This window comes from Anas platyrhynchos, chromosome 8 (genome assembly GCF_047663525.1).
Source record: "Anas platyrhynchos isolate ZD024472 breed Pekin duck chromosome 8, IASCAAS_PekinDuck_T2T, whole genome shotgun sequence".
NCBI classification, from domain to species: Eukaryota; Metazoa; Chordata; class Aves; order Anseriformes; family Anatidae; genus Anas; species Anas platyrhynchos.
This window is the reverse complement of record NC_092594.1, coordinates 19,481,228-19,502,386: the sequence shown is the minus strand read 5'-3', so window position 1 is coordinate 19,502,386 and position 21,159 is coordinate 19,481,228. Positions and strand designations below refer to the sequence as shown.

The 21,159-nt window shown below is 54.1% G+C and overlaps 1 protein-coding gene and 1 long non-coding RNA gene across 3 annotated transcripts in view; one reads left to right on the top strand and one right to left on the bottom strand.

Annotated features, from left to right (window-relative positions):
* Window positions 1-19,821, top strand: part of PAPPA2 (pappalysin 2) — a 73,701-nt gene extending 53,880 nt beyond the window's left edge. For both annotated transcript variants that reach the window (XM_072041701.1, XM_038183197.2), the window contains exons 19-22: window positions 574-683; window positions 3,259-3,330; window positions 15,771-15,869; window positions 17,283-19,821. In XM_072041701.1, the coding sequence (XP_071897802.1) occupies window positions 574-683; window positions 3,259-3,330; window positions 15,771-15,869; window positions 17,283-17,357 (356 nt within the window). In that variant the 3' untranslated portion in view covers window positions 17,358-19,821. The remainder of the gene's footprint in view (window positions 1-573; window positions 684-3,258; window positions 3,331-15,770; window positions 15,870-17,282) is intronic.
* Window positions 10,206-16,222, bottom strand: LOC119717635 (uncharacterized). The gene is made up of 2 exons (XR_005267560.2): window positions 13,429-16,222; window positions 10,206-10,543 (listed from the first exon to the last, which is right to left on the bottom strand). It is a non-coding gene; the product is annotated as an uncharacterized lncRNA (long non-coding RNA).
* Window positions 19,822-21,159: the final 1,338 nt, after the last annotated feature.

Sequence of the window (21,159 nt, the reverse complement as noted above, 5' to 3'; positions counted from 1 at the left end):
TCAGTCACGGTCGTTACATCCCATCTAGCATCCCGCTGGATAGGACATTTGGGCACAACCGGGGTCTGAGCAAAATTGGCTGAGGCAGGGCTGAAGCTGAGCTTCGGACAGACCTGATGTGAAGCTGGGAATAGGGCTGGGACCCACCTGGTTTTCTAGGGTGGCTTTTTTACATTTTTTTTCTTTTCTTTTCCTCCTGGGTCATAGGAAGGTGTAGAAAAACTATGAGAGGTGCTTCTTGACATGTGAACAAACATCCCATAGCATCCAGGCCAGTTGTGTGTTCCTGCTGGATCCCACGTCCTGCCATCAGGGCTCGGATCTCTCTCTTAGGGCACGTTCAATTCTTAACTCATCCAGGAGAGGTAAATCAGCCATCAAAAATCTCCAGTAGGCTCTTGTATAAGTCAGGATTTGGGGAAGGAATTGTCAAGTGCTAGGGGGCTACAGGTCTCCTTCACACCCACCTCTGCCCTCAGTGAGGAGCCTGCAGGTTGGGACCTGGTGCCCGGCTGTGACACGCCGCTGCCTGGTTCCTGCTGGAAGCCCTCAAGGCTGTCTCTCCTTCCGCAGGCGCTGTGTGCACACCCTCCTGTATTATACCCCCCAGCGACCCTGTCATACTGCCCGAAAATGTAACTGCTGAGACTATGGATCACCGTCTGCAGCCCACCAGAGTCCAGGTACATGGGGAGGTGGCGTCCCTGTAGCAGGGGATTCACTGGCCACGTAGGTGGGGCCCTCAAAATATTTGTCGTGTGGCCAAATCTGTTCTCCCTCCTCTGCATCTGGTGCTTTTCCATACCAGCGCTTTCCTTTGCCTGTCTTGAGCCCTTCTGGGTAAATTGGTGTGGCAGTGGAGGAGCAGCTGGGCGGTGAATGCGTGTGGCTATTCAGGCTCACCCGTGCCCAGGCGGAGGATGCTCCTGCACAGCCTCCTGCTCTCCGAAACCAAAGCTCGGCGTAAGCCATCGGCTCTCAAGTGAGCTTTCCAGGACTTGCAGGATGCCTCTGCAAAGGAAGCTAAAGGCAGGAATCCCACTGACTTTTGGGACACGCTGCATGCCTGGATCTGGCTGTTACTGTCAGCCAAGGCGCTGGGAGGATCGAGCACGGAGCAAAAGCCACCCCTGGCACTGGGCAGGGTGCAAGCCCCGGTCCCCGCTCACCTGGCAGCGGTGAAGCAGCCCCGGGCAGGCATCTCCATGCCGAGGAGGAGGCATCGCCGTCAGCTGGAAGGTGGCTCCTGCTGCCAGGACCCGCTGGCCGCCTGCTCCCCTCTCCCTCCCCAGCCCTTACTCATTCTGTAGGCAAAACAGCTCAAATAGCTCGCATAGTTTGGATCTCGACGGCACGACTTTCCCAAAAAGCAGCTCCGCCGGGGTAATATTTCTTAAAATAAAACCGAGATGCAGAAGGAAGGAGGTGGAACAAAGAAAAGCAAACAGCCTTCCCCGGAGCCGGCGCCCCCATGCAGGCGCTGCGCCCTCCTCCCCGGGGGCCCAGCATCATCCCTGCTCCGTGCCTGCGGGCGCTGCCCTGCCTCGGCTCCAAGCAGCAGACCCGCAGCACGGCGCTGCCGGGGGCGAGGACGCCCGTGGCGTGTGGGATTGCGGAGCACGAGCCTTGGAAGGAGGCACCGGGTGGCTTGGCCCCTGGTTCTCGTGCAAGGGAGGCAGTTTGGAGCAGGGAAGAAAGGCGTTATTTTAAGCAGCGGCGCTGCCCCTTGCCAGCAGCCTTGTTTTCCTCTCTGCCTCGTTCCCCTTTACACCACCCAGCCCTCCCGCTGGGGTTGTGTTCCCGGGGGCTGCCAGGCTCCCCAGGTGATGGGGTCGATGCAACAACCCGCACGAGGGGCGGCACCGGTGGTTTACAGCACTGATCCATCGCATCCCATTGCCAAGCAGGTTTGGGGATTCGTTCAAGTCATGCAGCAACCACGTATGAAATGTCCCAGTGGGGCTGGGATTCAAGCATCTTTTGGGATGATCAGGAATTGGCCATCCTGGGCCTCTCTGCCCAATCTGATTGCAGCTACTTCTGAGTCTGCCTTCTCTGCACTGACCGAGGACCCTGAGGACACTGCACCTCGGGACCAGGTTTGCTCCTGGCAACACATCAGGTTGGACTGGAGGCTTCCTGGTGCAGGATGGAGCTGAGAAACACAACAGAAGCCCAGGATGGCACATGAAGCAGATAGAGATGCTACCAGGCAGCCTGCAGCTACCTTGCCCTTCCCCAGCCACATCCAAACCTGCTGCTAAAGCACAGACCCGGGCAGAGCTGCTGCATCCTGTGCTGCCATGCATCCTGCAGATGCCGGAGCCAGGCTGGGGAAGACATACGTGCCCGTCCGTGCAGCTCCTGTGCTATGGAGGGCATCCTAGGACACTTTCACAGGCCAGCTCTCGTTTTATGGGGCCTCAGATTTCAAAGCCTGCCTGAGCTTTACAAGGAGGAAATTGTCTGTGTGGTGGGGCTTTTCTTCCCCCATATAATCATGTGTGCTCCCAACAACCCCCTTCTGAATTACGGGGATGGAGCGTTCCAGTTAGATGAAACCGAGACCTCTGCATCTTGCTCTTGTGTCCAGTTGGCTGCAGCAGCTAACTTCAAGCCTCGTAAATACCAGCAATGACCTCAACGGCGTGGGTGAACGTGAGCCTGGTGTATCCAGACCCGGCCAAGTTCGGGGACGTGGGTCCTCAGGTGTCCCTCCCCCCCCCCACCCCCGCCGCCCCGGGGACACGGCTCTTGGAGCCTGAGCAGGACTCAATGGGCGAATTGACGCCGGCATCCAGCAACCGCAGGCTGGACGAGGAGCTGCTAAATCCAGCTGGGTGCAATGAGATGAATGGAGGGCTCCTGTCTGGTGGCCGCAGATGGCTTCTTCCCAGCTTGGCTGGTGGCCACCGTGGCATAGTGCTGCCAGCCAAACCCGGTTCCCTAGAGATCCCTGCCATCTCTCCTTGTCCTCTCCCTGCTGTGCATATATATATATATATATATATATATATATATATACACATACACCCACATGCCTGTTTGTCTAGCCTCTGTTTTGAGCAACATGCCCTGCTCTGTGGGTGAAGCTGGTGCTACCTTGCTGGGCTTCAAGAGGTGAAGGGAGGGCTCGGGGGTGATGCTGCTGCCCTGCCCATGATGTTAAGGGAACCCCTGCACCCCCAGGAAGCGGTCGTGGTGGCTGCCCTGCCTCTGCCACCTCCTCTAACTGCTGTTTTCTCCTCTCCTCCTCAGCACATTGTATGCACAGGCAGGCTGCGATGGTACCCAGACCCCTCCGGCATTCACTGCATCCAGTCGTGTGAGGTGAGTCGCGGCCGGGAGCCTTCACCGCGCGCTTGCTCCACATGGGGCCGGGGCTTGCAGGCCAAGCAGGAGACCAGAGCAAGAACACTTGACAGCGCGTGGTGGAAGCAAGCTGGGTTTTCAGAGCTACCACGGACACCAGAGAGGGGGGAGGAAACTCCCTGGGCACACTGAGAGTTAGTGGGAAACCAGCCAGAAGCTTCCAGATACCACAGGCTCTCAGGTGCAACTCCTGGCTCTGCGGGCTCTGCCAGCCCACAGCCAGGTCTGGGCCAGTAGGGTGGATTCCTGGAGATGAAGGGACCAGAGGTAAGACGCCTTTCCCCATCTGCAGGAGCTGCAGGGACGAGGTGAGGTCTGCAATGAGCTGGCGTGGGGCATCGTGATGTCCTGGCGTGTCAGCGCCTGGGGCGATGCTGGGGGTGAGCCTGCAGCGTGCCGCTCAGCTGCAGAGCGGGGCCAGGGCTTCAGACCGCGCTTCCTTCCTCACGCTCTTCTTGGCCAGCCCGGGAAGAAAATTCTAGCAAAAGGATTTCACTGGCAAGGGGTATCCCCAAAATGTGCACGCTGACTCCAAGCCTGAATATTTCCTTAACCAGAACTGCAGTTCTGGAGTAATATGGGTCCAGAAAAGCCCGGTGTGACTCACGCGTCCAACCAAAACAAGGAGGATTTCCAACGTCGTGTGTGCAAAACAAACCGCTCCCCAAGAATCTGCAGACAAAGAATTCCTTGCAGAAATTGGTTAGCCACTCATTTCGTTTTGAATAATTACCAGGCAGGAGAAAATCATAGGCAGCCTGGAGTCAGTTCGCAGAGGAAATGAAAAATAGGCAGTCTTTGTCGAGCACTATTTGTTATTACGATTGAGGGTAAAAAAAAAAGGGGGGGGGGGGAATCTGGAATGTTGTATGCTGAAAATTTGGGATTTTTACCAAAAAGGAAAATGTAAATGAAGTCTGCACACCAAAAATAGCTTTGGGTTTTGCTGATTTTTTTTTTTTCTTTTTTGGATGCATTCATTTCAATGCAAATGATCGGTTTTGCTCACTGATTCTGCCTAGCTCAGCTCTTTGTCGGCTGAACTACAGGAGAAGGGGCAGCATATACGACCATGTGTGACCAGATGGTCTCAGTGCTGCAGGGGGCACATCCCCAGGGAGGAAATGTTGTGCTCAACAGGACATGCAGTAGTTATTTCCCAAAACTGATTGTCGTGCTGTGTCTCTCCTGTAACCCATGGGCTACTAGCTTAGGGGAATAGGCTGCTGTGTGCTAGACAGGTGTTGGATGGTCGAGTACCATGGCTTGGTGGTGGATCCAGTATCCTGGGAGCTCCGTGTCTTTCTATAGCATGCCTTTCAGCTTGGCTCTACGGCAATGTCTTTGAAGCAGGATGGTTCTGCACCTCACCTTTGGTCTGTGTCTTCAGCAGGAGGTCCCATAAAGGATGATGGAAAAATGCCAGCCTGTTTGTGTGTGCTTGAGAGAGAGGGACCAACTACATGAATCTCACACCAAGTCTCTGTCTTACACCAAGTCTCTCCTCTCTTCTCGTTAGCCACCTAAACATGCTTGTGGCCAGCACAAGCTCTTTCTGTTCCTGGATGCTTGTCATCCCCATTTACTTTCAGAAAGCAATCCCAGACAACAGTTATAGCCTACAGCTATAACAAGCAAGCCAAAATCCTGCAGTGTCCTAAGAGCAAAAAAAGAGTCCACTCTCATCTTTCCAATTGTATACTTTTCTACACCTTCTCTGTTTTCAATTATTCTTTCAACAGGAATGACCAAGCAGTACATACTCTTCCCGCTGAGATCTCACCAAAGCCCTGCAAGAAAGCCTTTGTGTGCAGGAAATCTCTCGTTTGATAGGACCCAGGAACATAGCTGTCATTTCTGCAGTTGCATCAGTCTGGCAGCTCAGAGAGATCCTGAGGTCAGCAAGCACACCCAGATCTTTCTCTGCATCCTTTGTTTCCAACTGATGAGCTCCAAGCTAACAGCAGATGTTTTACTATCAGTATAAGAGCTTGCCCTTCAATTTTACACAAGCGAATGTCATCCTGTTTCTCTCCCTAGTTCTCCAGGTCATCTAACTATTTGTCAGATAACCTGATCCTCCTCTGTGGAACAATGTCTTCTTCCTTGTTAGCAATTTCATCAGCCCAGGACTATTTTTAAGGTCACAGTCACTCACTGCAATACTAATGAAGATTCATCCTTCAGATTGTTTCTTTTGCCCTCGTGCTTTCTTTTTAGAAACAGCTCACAGTCGCCTTGTCCCTGTTCTCCTCCTCCCTTCTCATGTCTTTGATTACTCTTTTCATTGGGTTTTCTTCCACAATCTTGCAGGTCATTAAGTCTTGCTTGACAACTTTTATTATTTTATTTATTTTATTTTATTTTATTTTATTTTATTTTATTTTATTTTATTTTATTTTATTTTATTTTATTTTATTTTATTTTATTTTATTTTATTTTTAACATGGGTTTTATAGTAGTCATTATATTGCCACAAAGCACAACTATTACCTAAACTGTCTCATTCAAAGTATTTCTCTGGTGTCTATTTGGCACTAGGGAGAAGAGAGGTGTTACCAGTCCCCTCATTTGATTGGGGGAAATGCCCTGAACATCATTCCTACCTCATCTGTACTTGCACCCACATTGCCTCACTGCCCTTCGTCTCCTGCCTCCATCCTTGTTACCAAAAGCCCTGAAGATCTTGGAGGTCATTTCACTTGGGGGCCAAATTCTTGTGGGATGTGGGGACATCACGTGGCAAGAGTAGGGTAGAGATGGAATACAACCCATTAATCTGGCTTTGCTGCATGACACCTCTCTCCCCCTCCCTTATTTTTGTGTCTCATTCATTTGCCTGCACAAGAAATGTTCTGCTTTTTTAGCTTCTCTTGGGTCTTCCATGGTTCAGCTTTGACCTGCCAGCTGTGCAGGCCACCCTAGTCCCAGATTCCTCCTCATTTCCCTGCAATCCCTCACCAGGGGTACCTCCTTTAGGAGCCCAGCCTCTGCTCTCCACTGAGCAGCCGACTGCTGTTCCAGTGGCCTGTCCAGGTCCCCTCAGGTCCAAGTCACCCCTCGGAGATGTCATTGTCTCTCCACTGACGGCAGAGAGCATGTTGGGTGAGGAAGCATGTTGGTTCTTGTCTGGCCACCTCAGCTAGGGGAGCAGCCCTACCTGGGAGGAATGCAGGCCTCCTGCCTGCTGTTCAGCCTCTCCCTGGAGGACTCACTTCAGGCTGGGGCATGGCAGCAGCCACCAAGCCCAGCCTCAACCCAGCCGGCCCCACCTCACCCATCTCCCGCTGGAAATTTCAAGTCACTGCGCAGCGGCACCAGAGTGATGCTCGCTCATCATTCTCAAACTCTGGCGGCGAGACCAGCCTGCCTGCTCATCCCTCTCGCTCCTCTCCCCACCTCCTTTCTCTTTCCATTAATCTGGTCGTCCATCTGCCTCCCGGTCTCTTGCTGCACCTTGCCAAGTTCCCCATCCCTGCGGCGCGGAGGCACGTAGTTGGGGATGCAAAGCCTTCCAGGAGCTCGTCAGGAATACGAGTTAGCGCTGAGTGCACTTCAACTCTCGAGGGCCAGCGGAACATCTCATCCCCTGCCATCAGCAGAAAAACAGATGGCAGCACCAGGGGGAGAGGGGAGGGGGCTTGGGGCCGGGTGGAGGAGGAGAGAAGGCTCTCCTCCCCACCGTGAGCCTGGTGCTGTGCTCGGTCCATGCGTGAGGGTGGCCAGTATTTGCCACATCTCTGAAAGGAGAGCATCTTCCAGTCCACGCTACTCATCAGCTCTGCACCCCTATTTCTCCCACCGTAGGGACTCCTCTCTTTTCATACTGCGGTTCCAGTGGAAAAGCTCGCTTATTTTATCATCACCATGTTTACTCAGCGTTACTCACAGGATGGCGCCACCGCCACCATCCTGCTCAGAGCCACATGGGCTGCTCTAGCAGCGATCAAGCAGACACAGGCAGCCAAGACCTCCTGCAACAACATTATGACCTCACCCTCAGCTCTGTTTCACCGTTGTGTGAGGGCAGCAAAGGGTTAATTGCAGTTTTAATTGCGGCAGGTGCCCTTTTGGGGAACAGCCGAGGGGAAGGCTGGGGGGCTCTGCCTGAGGCTGGGGCATGGCCGGAGGCTTGGCCACAAGATGGCTGCCTGGCGCGCTGGGGCCTTCTCAGGTCTTCACCACACGAGGACAAGGTCTCGCTGTCCTTGCGCGTGCTGCCGACCGTGTTATCGCGATCGTAAAATGCTAAGCTGTTCTCTCTTTCGTGGTTTTCCTGAGTAATTGCAGTGGCAATTAGGAGTTAGGGATCAAAGCGTGGTTCTGGCTGCAAGCTGTTACCGCGGTTCGTGACCCAACAGGTAGCTGAGGACCCTGAAGGATCCTTGGCCCTCCTCACCGCTATGCATAAAACCCTCCCTTGGCATGTCTGTGGCCCGGGGCCAGCATTTGTCAGCCGCAATTAACCCCTTTGAGAATGCATGCAATAGGGATGTTGGGAAGTCTCATCTAAAATCAGGGTCATTGCATTAAAGCGGTGGGAGATGAGGTGTGGCACCCTGCTGGGGTCTCCTCACCATCGACGGGACCCCTGTGTTCTCAGACCCCCAGGACTCTGATTTTATGCCATGGCAAAGCTCAGCTCAGGAAAGCAGGCAGGAGCATGATGCTGGTGGGATGCTGTGCTCCTAGAGAGACCCGCTTCTGCTCTCCTGGTGCTTAGCGCAGCGAGGACTGCAGGTGACCCAGCTTCTCCCAGGAGACTCTCTGAAGCAACCAGGTATTTTAGCAGGGCCAGAATATAAAGTCACCCTCCCATCCTGCTCATATCACCACTGTCTCATCTCCTATCCCCATGGGAGCATTCTGTGACTCTTTTATACAGTCTGCACTCTTGCTCTGCCTGCCACCTGGCTTTGAAAATGGGGAGAGGATCCTACTGCTCTTTTTGTAAGCAAGCAAGAGGCTGTGCGACTGCTGTTCCCTCAAGGGTCTTGCCAAAGCCTACAAGCCCGTGTGATCTAGGTGACCAAAAAAGGACTCTGTGAGTTGCCCAAGGCTCTGGTACATTCGCGTATTGGTTAGTGTGTGCCATGTTGGCCTCCACATCTCCAGAGGATGCAGTGAAGCAATCAAAGTGATTAAAGGGATGCCACAGCTAGGCATCTTAAAAAGACTGGGACTCTCCAGTTTGGAGAGCAGGAGGCTGCTGGAGGTTTGCCAAGTCACAGAGGTGCTGGGTAAGATGGACGCAGAACTAGGGAGCGCTGCCAGAGGCTGGCAAGGGGGTTTCAAACAGGTGAAAGAAAATATCTTGTACGTAGTGAGCCCTGAACTCTGAACCTGGCTGGCAGGTGAGGCTGCAAAGGTGGGCAGTAGCTTTAAGTTCAGAAAGGGACTTAAAAATTCAAGGACATAGGATGCTTAAAGAGATACAAATAGGACCAGGCAGGGCTGTATGAGCAGGAGAGAACCTTTGTCCCCTGCACACATGTGGAGTGTGATTACAGAGATCACATTTTCTTAAGAGACAAAGCAACCAGAGGGAAGCAAAGCAATCACACAGGAGCATGTTGAAAGGGACAGGTTGTAGAACCCCCTGTCCTGCTCTCCCCTCTCTCTGCAGTGCCTTCGTGCAGCCAGGGGCGCAGACAGAGGAGTGGAAAGCCACTGAAAGCACCCGCTGAAATAAAAATCAGCGAGTTGCATTGGATAATAAACAAACATCCCCAAGCGTAGCCCAGCCAACTGCTCTTCCAACACGAATATTCCCCTTCAGCTCCTTCATCCCTCGTACATTGTTTTTCTTTCTGTTTAAGATCTGTAACAAGAACTTGGCAGAAACCAGATACAATTGGTCAGGAGGCCCTTGTGGTTTTCAGGGCTTGTTTTCCATAACCCGTTCTATCCTGCAACATATTTTGCACGAACGGCTTGGCAGGAGATCCCCTGCCGGGCAGCAGGCGAGGTGCTGGGGCAGGGCGGCAGGCTGGTGCTCGTGGCAGGGGAAGCCCAGGCTTCCTGCGTGCAGGGACCCACCTCGGGGAGCCCCGGGCTTGCCAGGAGCACTGTCTCCACGCGGCATCTCCCTGTCCTCCCCCTTGCCTGCTCTCTGCTTCTTCTGGGTGCTTCCTCCCCCCATCTGCTGTGAGCACTGAGATCAGGGTGTAGAAAGGATAAGGGGAACCACCATGACCAGATCATGGACCAGATGCTTTTATTCAGGCAAAGATCTGCTCTCATGTGGTGTTCACCTACACCTACACCACCTTCCCATCCCCTCCTTCCCTCTTGCCCCCGCAGGCTGTGCAGAGCCCTTTCCAGATTGCCATCTGCTGAGCAGGCTCTCTGAGGAGCAAGGGCCAGGGCTGAAGAAACATCCCTGGGCCCAGTTGTTTGCAGGAAACCAAATGTCCACGGGATCCTCTTTGCCTGCAGCACCTCCAAATTACCAAGGCTACTGGGAGCTGGGCAGTTGCTTGCTTGCCTTGGGCACCACAGTCCAAGTGATGGCACATAGGCTGAAACCAGACAGCAGGGTGCCTCCTTTCAGCCCATCCCTTCTTCCTTCAAGTATTCCTTCGAGTACATGGAGTGCTCTTTCTCAAGCAGCCAGCCTCTGTTTTCTTTATGAGGCGTGGGCCGCAGGATGCCAGAACTGGAGCAGGTTTTCCTGAAGACCTGAGAAGGTGATGAAAGCAGCCTGCACATTGTGCTGATAAGGAATGTCTCAGGGACACCAGCAAACTCAGAAACAACTGGTGTTTCTCTGTTTTGCTTTCTGGCAGTGTCAGAGGTGTTGGGGCAGGTCTGTGACTTCTCCAAGCAAGCCATCCTGTAGGCACGTGGCTCCAAGGGACAGCTGTGACAGTTCAAAAGCAGCACAGAAACTAGGTAGTGCAGAAATATCGGGTCAAGTGCTGGGTCTGCAGGAATTTCTCTTTCCTCTTCCTCGAGCCACTTGTCCCAGGTGCCTCTTGCCAAATTTCTCGATCTCTCCTCTCTAGAGTTCTCTTTCCCTGGGTGAAGTCAGCCAGGTAGCACTTGCTTGCTGTTTGAAGTGGCCCAGAGCAGTGAGGCATCCCAAAAAAAAAAACTTTTGAGCAGTTGCCAGCTCTGTTCCCTCTCTGTCCCTCCCTGTGTTTTTCAGAGCTGATTTCCTCCTTGCGTGCTGGAGAGCCTCAGGAAAGAGAGAGGGAAAGTCAGCGTGCTTGGGGTGTTGGGGAGGGGGGAGAAAAAATAATGAAATAAAAGACACGCTGCAACAGAGAGAGGGCCAAGAAAAATATTTAATCCAAACAATGAACATTGTCATTTCCTCCCACAGTCTGCATTCCCCGTCAACTTCCCTGGGCAAGCCAGGGGAGCCAAGAATTGCCGGGCTCTCTGCCCCACCAGCGTCAGTGTGTGCAGGGAAGGGATGCGTCCTGGGGACACTGTGCTGGAGCATCCCTTTAGCTGTGGCTGTGGCTGGAGGGACTGAAAGCAGCCTGTGTTTTCTGTAAGGGAACAGCGGTTTGGAGCAATGCTGAAGGGATGGAGACAGGGATTTTTCCACAGGGGAATTTTTAGGGACCCAAGTAAAGACTGTGGGGTGGTGGATGCACAGCAGGGTTGTGTGAACCAGCCTTTTAACGAGGCCTAGGGCACCCTTCATGTCCTCCAAGAGACATCCTGAAATAGCAGAGCTCTCTGAAGCACCTTGCCTGGGGACTGTGGTGTCCCAGGTCTTGTGCAGCCTCCTTGTGCTCACCATCCTCCTCTGTGCAGCAGCTTTCTCATACGTGCTGTGAGATCTGCAGCTGTCCCCGAGGGGAGCAACTCCCTGGTGGAGGCTTATCATAGTCACATTCCTGTCTCCCTTGTTGCACCATCTCCCTTCGATATTCTCCAGTCTTCCCACCCAAGCCCTGGCAGACACTCATGCCACAAGAGCAGAAGCAGCAGCGATGAAGCTGATGCACAAGGTGTGGGGCTGAGAGCATCAGCAGCTTTTCCAGGGCTGGTCCCTGTGCCAAAATGATGCTTTTCCGGGGCTGCTTTGAAAGCTACAGCTTTCCAGAGAGGCACCTGTGTGGTGGCATGTGGCCATCCCGGCAGGTACGTTGTCCGAGGCCTTCCACATCAAAGCCCAAAATACTGATGCCCAAAGTGAAGGACGTGAGGACCTGTGTGTCCTCTCTGGATGGGATCACCATGGCTGCAAAGCCCAGGACCTGGAAGCTGGGGGAAAACATTTTGCTTACTGAGTATGGATTAATCCCCAAAAATGGGGATCTGGGCTTTTTCTAGCTAGGGGCAGACTGAAATCACAAGCATTTTCCACAGCAGCGCAGTAGAGCTGTTCAGTACATAATTGGCCAGGTGTATGCTGCACTTTTTTTTTTTATTTTTTCAACCTTCCTCTGAAGCATCTGGAATGGGTCATTGCCAAAAGCAAGGTACTGGGGCTTCAGGTCTGCTCAACCAGAGCAAAACCTGCATTCCTGAGACGTGCTGTTGACCAACCGCCCGTGACGCAGCACCGAAGTATGTGCAGTACTGATGGCATCTGTGGTTTATCCGCCGTGCTTCGCCGCCTTCCCCAAACCCAGCCTCTCCGGCTGTCTTGCTCACCACCATTCCTGTCACACCCTTCCAGGCTCTTTTGCAGTGAATCAACTCACTTATAAGGCGGTTTGAAGAACGCATCTGGACCCCGTCCACCTCGCCAGTGACAATGGGGCAAGAGTCAAGGAGGTGCCCTGGGGCTCCCTGCACTGTCAGATTTGGATCAGCCAGCCGTGGGGACAGAGCCAGTGAGTTCAGCCCCAGCCCTGGGGGCTCTGCAGGATGGAGGAAAAAGCTGTGAGCAAAACACTGGATGCGTGGTTACTATTTTTATTAGGGCAGCGCATCGCCTGGGCCCTGCAGTGCCAGATGCCGATCTCCACGTGCTAACACATGTCCTGGCGATGCTCCTGTCTGAACAAGGAAGATGGATGATATAGCCTGGCTCACGGTGGCACGCAGCCTGGCCGAACAGCTCCCTGTCACATCCTAAAACACTTCAGGTCCTTCTGGGAGTCACCGGCATGCTCCAACCTCCCTTCACCCCATGCTGGCATTGCTTCCTGCAGAGCTGCATGGCTCGAAGATAGGCTGCAGGTGTCTGTAGGTGATTCGCTCTCTCACATCACCTGTTTGTAGCTGGTTGCACTGCCCATGACTCTTGCAAGACCTCAATGAGACTGATGCAAGTATGGACAGAGGAAAGCCAAAGCCCACGGATGTGCCCCCATAAATGAAGGGCATCCAGCAGCACCATAGTTTTCTCTTTCTGCTTGCAAAGACTGAAACCAGCTGGAGGCTTTCTGGGCAAAGTGACAGGATGCGTGGTGTCTCCCCTGCTGAGAGGTGCAGCATCTCCTCGCCAGCCCGTCCCTGGTAGCTCACCTTGATCTGCTGCAGCCCTGTCAGAACTGAGAGTGTCCCAGCCCATCCTGGGGCTGTGAGGAGCAAGGCTGGCGGTCCCTAACCCATGCTCCTGGCTTTCTGGAGCCTCTGGTCCAATTAGTCATTTCTTATTTTCCCCTCATATGTTTTTCCAATGTAATTCGGAGCATGAGCTGTTAAGTTTCCCCAACAAGTGTTGCCATAGGAGCCTGTATTTGTTTAGGGTGGGGTACGGGCTCCAGCGGGGTGAGGGGAGGGGGACAATTATCCCTAATAGGTGTAGGGAGAAAGCAAGAGCCTCTTCTTGCTCATCCTGTCCCTGCCTCTGTCCTCCCCCACCTTGCACACAAGACACAATCTGGAAATCATTTCAGACCTGTGCAGCCGGGACCGGCAATCCTCTGCAGTAATTAGATGGAAACTGCAGGAGCAGCAGGTGTTGTTTTGCCAGTGAGTCATGACACATGGAGCAAAGCTCAAGGAAAAACTCTGCCGTGAAAGCAAATCGCATCCAGAGCGTGTCCCCGCCAGCAGCCAGCCCCCAGCCTGCGTCCCCGCACCTGCCAGCCCCAGCATCGCCACCCCAGCCCACCGCATCTCGGCCCAGGCACATTTGCTCACCGTCCTTTGAGAGCCACCGGAGCTTTTCTTAGGAAGAAGACGAGGAGCGTGTGCCCTACTGCACTGGTGAAATCGCTCCCCGAGGTCCTCTGGGCTTCAAACAGAGGTGGATGTCCCCATGGAGAACCAACGTGGTGCTCAGCCGGCCAAAGCCAGCAACCACCCTGCCTCTCTTCCTCAGTTTCCTCATGGGAGAAATGCCAGCAGTCCTCCTTAGCTTCCCAAGGGGCTGGGAGTGCTGGGGACTTCTGCGAGGCACGAGGTGAGAGCCATCGTGCAGAGCCCCCTCTCCCTGGGCTTAGGACGAGCTTTGCAGAGGGCTCGGCTTCAGGGCTTTGTGCATCTTCTGGCAGCTGTGCTGCTCGCCCACATCCCCTGGGAACTCAGGTGCAGTGGTTCCTGGGCTGGAAAGAGGCTTGGATGAGCAGCTGGGGGCATGAAAAGAAAACTCTACCCAGCTGCCTGGGGTAGCCCCAGGGGCTGTGGGTGGCTGCAGCAGTGCTAGCACCGACGGGCTCAGCAGCTTGCCATAACCCCTGCGCCTGTTCCCTGCACTGGGGGGAGCGGAGGGGCCATATTGGGCCCCAGCCTAGGGCTGACAAAAAGTCACATTGGTTTCCTGGTTTGGGCTCGGCTCTGGTGTGAAGCACCAGAAGCAGTGACACTGTCACCGTGCTGGCCTCAGCATGGTTGGTGCGGGCGGCCCCAGTGTGGTGACATTTCTCTGCAGGCTGCTACGTGGTTTAGCAGCACTGTGGGTGAGTGGCCACCAAAGGCCACGGTCGGGTGTGTTCTCCTAAGCCCTGTTGTCACCTGGGGCCTCCAGACCCAGTGAAACGGGCCGGCTGCTTCCATGAGCAACGGGATGGCCAGGTTTCCACCAGGAGCCTCTCTGATGACAGCAGTCCTCCTGGAGGATGGCCACGGTTGCTGGGCCAGTAGCTACCAGCGCAGAGCGGGAGAATTATTTCATTACTAATCACCCAGCTAATGAATGGCCTCTCCGTTCTGTTAGCACATTCGGTTGTTGCTTGGCAGGGCTGATGTGGATCTGCGATAAATAAACCTCAGCTGCAGATCGTTCCTGACAGCTTTTTGCAAGTGCTCCACATGCACGCAGTTCGGCTGCACCCGTCGCACGGCCTCGTTTCGCAGCCCCACTTGGCTGCTGCTCAGTTCCAGTTGCTTGTTTCTCTTCTCTGATCAGATGACTCATGTAACTAAACATAACAAAAAAAAAAAAAAAGAAAGAAAATAAAGTGGATTTCTGAATGGCTGTTTGTGCCATTTAATATTTCTGGTCAGAAAGCTATTCTCTTGGAATAGCTTTCTGTTTCCACATTACTGCTCAAAGCACAGGAGGTTGCTAATGATGGGGCTGCACAAGGGCAAGCTGGGCACCGTTACCCCCAGGGGGCCAGGTGGGGCCCCCACTGACTCATCAGTAGGCTGATGCCCTCTCCACTCAAGCCAGAGTTGGATTTTGCCTACAGGGAGCTAGTGCTCGAAGATCCCTTTTCTTCTTCCCACCCAGACACCAGATAATAGCCGTGCAGTCCAACCTGGCAAGGTTTGGCAGAGCCGTGTGCTGTGGACTGGGCAAGAGCCTCCACTGGAGAGCCTAGAGGAATCAGGGGGCAATTCCCCTGGGGTAGGGCCATACCAGGAGCATTCTGGAAAAGGTTTAGTCCTTGCAACCAGCACTTGCCAGCGTTGGCTTGTCTTGGGCACAAGTGCTCCTGTGGGACTCCTGACCTTGCCAACCTCTCTCATAGTCTAAGGGATGCTCCATTGCTCCTCATAACAGCCTCTCTGTTCTTAGCTGCCCAAGCCAGGTCACCAGGCTCTACCTCAGAGCCAAGCTCTTTGGGAAGAGGGGTGATGGAGGGAAGGGCTGGGCCAGCCTCTCACCGAGCCCTGCCCTGGCAGTGAGCACGCAGAGAGCGGGATTACGGGGGCACTGCATGAGGACAGTGTTAGAAGGTGGACGAGCAGGTGAGGTGATGAACTCACTCCTAGGTGGGCTGCGCTGGGCTCTGTGGAGAGGTGCTGAGTGGGATGGGGTCTTGTGGCACTCAGTCTGTTGCCCCCTCGTGCAGTGTGGATTTGCCTTCTCGTTTCCTGGCATAATTCCCTTGGGCAGAGGAAGCCCATCCCAGAGCTGCTGCCCCGCAAGCACCGTCTTCTGGTGGCCCTTGGCTTGGGGTTAGGCAGTGCATCTTGGAATAAGGCCCTGTCTCATCAGGGGCACATGGTGGCCTTGCTGAGGACCAAGGATCTCTGCTTTTGGGGGCAACCTTCCACTTCTGAATAACCCTTTCGTCTACGACTCCTTTCTCTAGCCCTTCCAAGCAGACGGCTGGTGTGACACCATCAACAACCGGGCATACTGCCAGTACGACGGGGGTGACTGCTGCTCCTCCACACTGTCCTCCAGGAAGGTAAGTGCCTGGATTTTGGAGTAAGTGGTCATTGCTAGCCATGTTGTTCGGCTTTCCTGGCTGCAGAAACTGGCCTGCAAGGCAATTCTCCCATCAACAAACCCATGATTTTAAACCAAAGCCAGCTGAAGCTGATAGACATCAATTCCACTGATTACAGTGAGGTTTGGACCCACGCCAGTGGGACTGAGAGCTCAACCCAGCTCCCGCTGAAGCTCACAGGATTCCCTCTCATTTTGGGCAATAAATCCCAAATAAATGATTTCCATCATAGTGCTAGTCGCGGTGAGTCAGAAGTCACCTTGTATAACAGAGCAATCTCAAGGGACTTTGGCATTTGGCATCTGCTGTGGGTTGTGTTTCCCTCCCAGCACTCGGGGGAAAGAAGGAGGAATAGCACAGAGCGAGCAACTCGGCTGAAGAGTTGTGCAGACCCTTCTTTGTCTCCCACCACAACCACCCCTCCCATCTAACTCGCTATCCAGTACTCACAGCCCATCCTTCCTAAACATATCCAACAGCAAAACAAACCATAGGGCACGAGATAATTTCTCACTGCAAAAATATGTGAATTTGGATCTTCTCATCTTTGTTGTGGAGCTTGAATCATTTTTCCTTTCATCACACACACATACAGAGAGAAAGGGAAAAATGAAATCCTGGGAAGATCCAGCTGAGATAGGAGAGAAAAGGCTTTACACCCAAGTGATGAGTGAAGCCTGTGTACCGGTATCACATCTCGGAGCCAGGCATGGCTCTCAAGGGTTTGAGACATCTGCATTTCTGGCCAAAATAAAGGATGGGTTTGCAGTAGAAGGCAGGGGGATTCAGTCCCATGGCTCTCAGGAGACCCAGCCCCAGCTCATGACCCCCCTAGGTCCCAGCTCTCCAGCAGCACGAGCTCCTCCAAGGAGAGCAGAAGACGAGGCCGTGCTACCTCTGTGCTGTGGCTGAGCCAGGAAGAGCCAGCAGTGGGCTGAAGGATGGCACCATGGGCTCAGGCATGGACACAGGGGGCTTTCTACCATGGGTCAAAGTAAAACCCAAATCTAGACGTGCCTCACCTAGTCCAAATGGTTAACACCCACCAGGGGACAGTTCTCCCGAGGGTTTGACTTTTGCAGCACAAGACTCAAGCTGACCCCAATGGCAGAATTTCAAATGCACGTTACTGAAGAGGAAAACGCTAAGAACAAACCTCAACCGTGGGTTGCAGCTACCGCTGGGGACACCCCATGGTGGAGCTGTTTTCTGGTGGGCGTAGAGCCCAGCAGTCACCACCACACCAACATCAGCCCAAAGTCTGTCCGTACCGAGGTGGAGAGGGTTGGTGGAGCTGCAGGGCTGCTGGCAGGCCAGGAGCCTCGAAGCGGAGGCTTGCCCTGGGCTCACCTCTCCCTTGTGTCCCTCCAGGTGATCCCATTTGCTGCTGACTGTGACCAGGACGAATGCACGTGCCGTGACCCGGCGGCGGAGGAGAACCAGTAGCGGGGCCGTGGAGGACCTCTGTCGGTCAGGCGAGCGCCCGAGGAGCGAAGGGGCACCAACGGGTGGTGGCAGGGTGCCGGGGGCAGGAGGCCTGAGGACGAGCCGGGCAGGAGGATGGCAGTGGAAGCCACGGAGCAGGTGGTGGCTGTGGAACAGGAGGCCGGGCGGTCCCATCCCCATCACCGCACCCTGCCTCACAGGCTCCTGCCCAGGACTTTGGGGTCTGGCCCGAGGGGCTCAGCGCAGGGTCCAGCACCAAGAGCCCAGACGCTGCCACGGACGTGTGTCCTGGACCAGCGTCTGAGCGTTTGTCTTTGCTCTGGATTTTGTCACTATTCACCCCCCTCCCTCTGCTGTACAGGCTTCTTTTAGCAAGGTCGAGGTAGTTGTGATCTCCGCAAATATTTAAACTTAATTATATATATATATACATATATATATATAATATATAAAAATATATATTATATTTTCTTTGCTCTTGATGAAGCTGAGAAAGGATACCCTTTGTCACACACCCATGCTGCTGTGAAGTACAAACCATTGGGAAAAGGGCAGGTCCGGGCGGGAAGAGCAGGGAATTCCCCCTCGTTTGCTGAGAGGGAGCTGGAAGGAGGACAGAGAAGCCAAACATCCCAGCCAAGCCAGGAGAGAGATCCCAGGTGGGAGGCATGGAGGCCAGGGCCTTGAGGTGTTCTCGGTATCCGCCGAAGGCAAGTTTTGCCCTTGGGATTTGCCTGCTGCTGGTCCTGGAACAGGATTTTGAGGTTGAGAAGTGTTGCTGTGCCCTGGACGCACCACAGCTGGTGAGATCCAGCTAGATGAGGGATGTGACGGGCAAGCTGGAGTAACTGTGATGCTCTGAGATGAAGGAAGCTGAAGTGGCCCTTCTTTTCTTTCCCCACATCTCCAAGCATAAGCTTCAGTCAGCAGCTCTTGGGGGAGACCAGGCCCTGTAGAACAGGGAGGGACAGGACCCAGATGACTTGTCAGGACACCTTGAGCATCATCTGCTGCTGAGCTTCTGCTTATTGCTATCTCTGTGGCCCAGTTCATTGCACTGCACATCCAGTCGATGAGTTTCTTCCTCCTGTAGATACCAAGTGAAAATCTTCAGATTCTCTCCTCACCCCGAAAAGGCCCAGCTAGAAATTTTGCCCCCTGCCCCAAAGCTTGGTGTGGGAGCCCGGGCCAGCCCCATAATGTGGCAGACTGGGAAGGGCCCAGCTCCAGCTGGGGCTGTCACCGATGTTTTTGTGCTGCAAAGAGAAAAGGAATAGAAGAAGGAGAGCTGAGAAGGGACCCCAGAGCAGGAGCACGGAAACCCATCGGTGTCTAGGAGGCTCTGCAGCCGCAGGCTCAGGCTGGGAGGCCCAAGGCTGCTCAGCTGCATCCTCGGTGCCTGGCCTGAGCCGGTGGAGTCAGGCTCCAAGCCAGGGTTTGTCTGGTGCAGGAGCGATGGAGAGAGGGTGACACGGTGTGGAGAGACCAGGGATTTTCAAGGCATCCTTTGGCTTTTACTAGCATCCTCCTCACAGCATTTTTTGTCAGGCATCTCCCAAAGTTGTATTTGGTTGGAGGACAGGAGCAGGGGGCAGAGGCACCTGGACATCCCACCAGCACCCAGGCAGGAGATGCCATGTCCTTCTCCAAGCCCTGAGTGCTCCCATTACCTGCAGCTGGTCACGTCCTGTCCTGCCCTCGCTGCGTGCTCTGGCCCAGGCAGGGATGCTCAAGGGGGTGCTGGGACCCACCTCCTCTGGACATTTCTGGTCCTGTCAAGCACAAGCAAAATCACCCCATCTTTTCACCCAAATGCACCGTCAGTTTGGCAGAGCTGCAATTGTTTGGCTTCAAGCAACTTTTCAATCAAATAATAATAATAATAAGGAAATTGGAAAAGAAAAACAAGCCCTCTGTGAGTCTGATGCCCCATGGAAGGTGCAGCTCAGGTGTCCCATCCCGCTCCATCACAGGGAAGGGGACACCCAGGGCCCCCCAGGCGCAGGCACAGCAGGAGTGGGGGACACCATGGGGACCTGGTGGCCAGGGGGTTGTGGTGGCCACACGTACACGGGATGAGGGTGACACGCAGAGGGAGATGGGAGAATTTCAAGCCTTGGCATCTTGTCACCTGCCTGATGTCAGCGTTACCTGGGCACCTATGCGTTTAGATGCTGAAATTGTACACTTTTTGCATGAAAATCCTGGTCTCGGTCATGGCTTGTCCCTGATCACCAAGGGCAGGAAGGGATGGGAGGGCTGGAGGTGCTGGCTTGGCTGGTAGAGATCTGTGCTTCTCATGGCTGAATAGCTTCTACATACCGAAATATTGTTCTTCTATAGCGACACTGAGCGGTTTTTGTCCCCTTTAGGGTTTTATTCACAACGGAGGCTGCTGCTATTTTTATTTTTTTGTATTTGATAATTATTTTTTATAAAAATCTATGAAAAATAAATAATCTTCTCATCCACCACCTCTCCTGCCTCTTTGCTTGAGCTGATAGGTTCTGGGCTCGGGACTGAGGTGGTCCGGTGGCTCCTGTAGCCCCCCGACCCACAGCCCTCCTCTGCCCCAAACCACGGACTCCCCCAGCACTGTCCCAGCCCACCAGAAGAAGGCCTTTTGGGTTTGGGGGAACCTCAATGCCCTCCACCAGCTGCAAGGACAATTTTGCAGCCAGGCAAGAAGGGTGACCATCACCTCTCTCCCTTTGTGCCAAGTGGTCTTTCACTGCTTATGCCACAAACTGGCCCACAGCAGGTGTCTTTGGTAATTAACCCAGCATAAAAGTAGGAAATTTGTGTGTGTGTGTGTGTGTGTGTATTTCACGTGCCACCTCCCTGGGGACAGGGAGCACGGGATGGCTCACATCAGTGCCCAACATGCCAAGTGGCACCCTGGCAAGAGAGTTAAAAACAAAAATGATAAGAAAGGTGTTTAATAATTTTAGAAAGCCTTATATTAATTTAATTTTTGACAACCACATATTATGTGCACATACAGACAAAAAGCCCTGCATGAGGTGGGTGGCACCACGGTGCTGGGCTCCAGTTCTGCCATCAGATGGTGGTGAGCCCAAGGGATGCCAGTGACTTCAGCACCCACCATCGTGGAGTGTAACAGGGACCAGGACAAGCTAATGCCACAGTGCCAGCTGAGCCTGGTCCCATGGATGTCCCCAAATCCCACAAACATCCTATGTCCCCAAGACAGGGGACGTCCACAGATGGTGGCCACATCCCAACCAGGGCCAGCCCGCTGTTTGGTCATGTCCTAGGGGCTCCAGGACGGTTTGTTCAGAGGAAATATTGCTTTTTGTAGACTTTAGGGAAAGGAGCTTCCAGGGCTTCTCTTTCCCATTGCCAATGTGACTATTCCAAACTTCTCCCCCTGTCGGACCAGGGCTGTAGTCCCCCTGTCCGGACACTCACCTGCCCCAGTGTGGGGTGGTCCCCAAGGAGCCCCTGCAACCTCTGGCGGCTCCGCGGCAGGGTTTGAGCAGCCCAAACCCGAGCTAGGAGCTGTTTGTCTTTCCTCCACCGCACGCCTCCCTTGCAGACGTCGGAGAAGGTGAGTCACGGCCGAGCGAGCGGAAAGGTCGGGCAGGACTGGAAAACACAAGCGACAGCAGCGGGCTGGGGGGCTGATGGATGCCGTGGGGCAGCGCTGAGGCTACAGAAGGCAACAACATCCCAAATTTCCTCCTGGCATGAGCATGTCACCGGCCCCAGCCCCAGAGAAGGGCAATGGGAAGAGGACATGCGAGGAGGAGCCCCTCGCGCTGGCTGTGTGCTGGGTGAG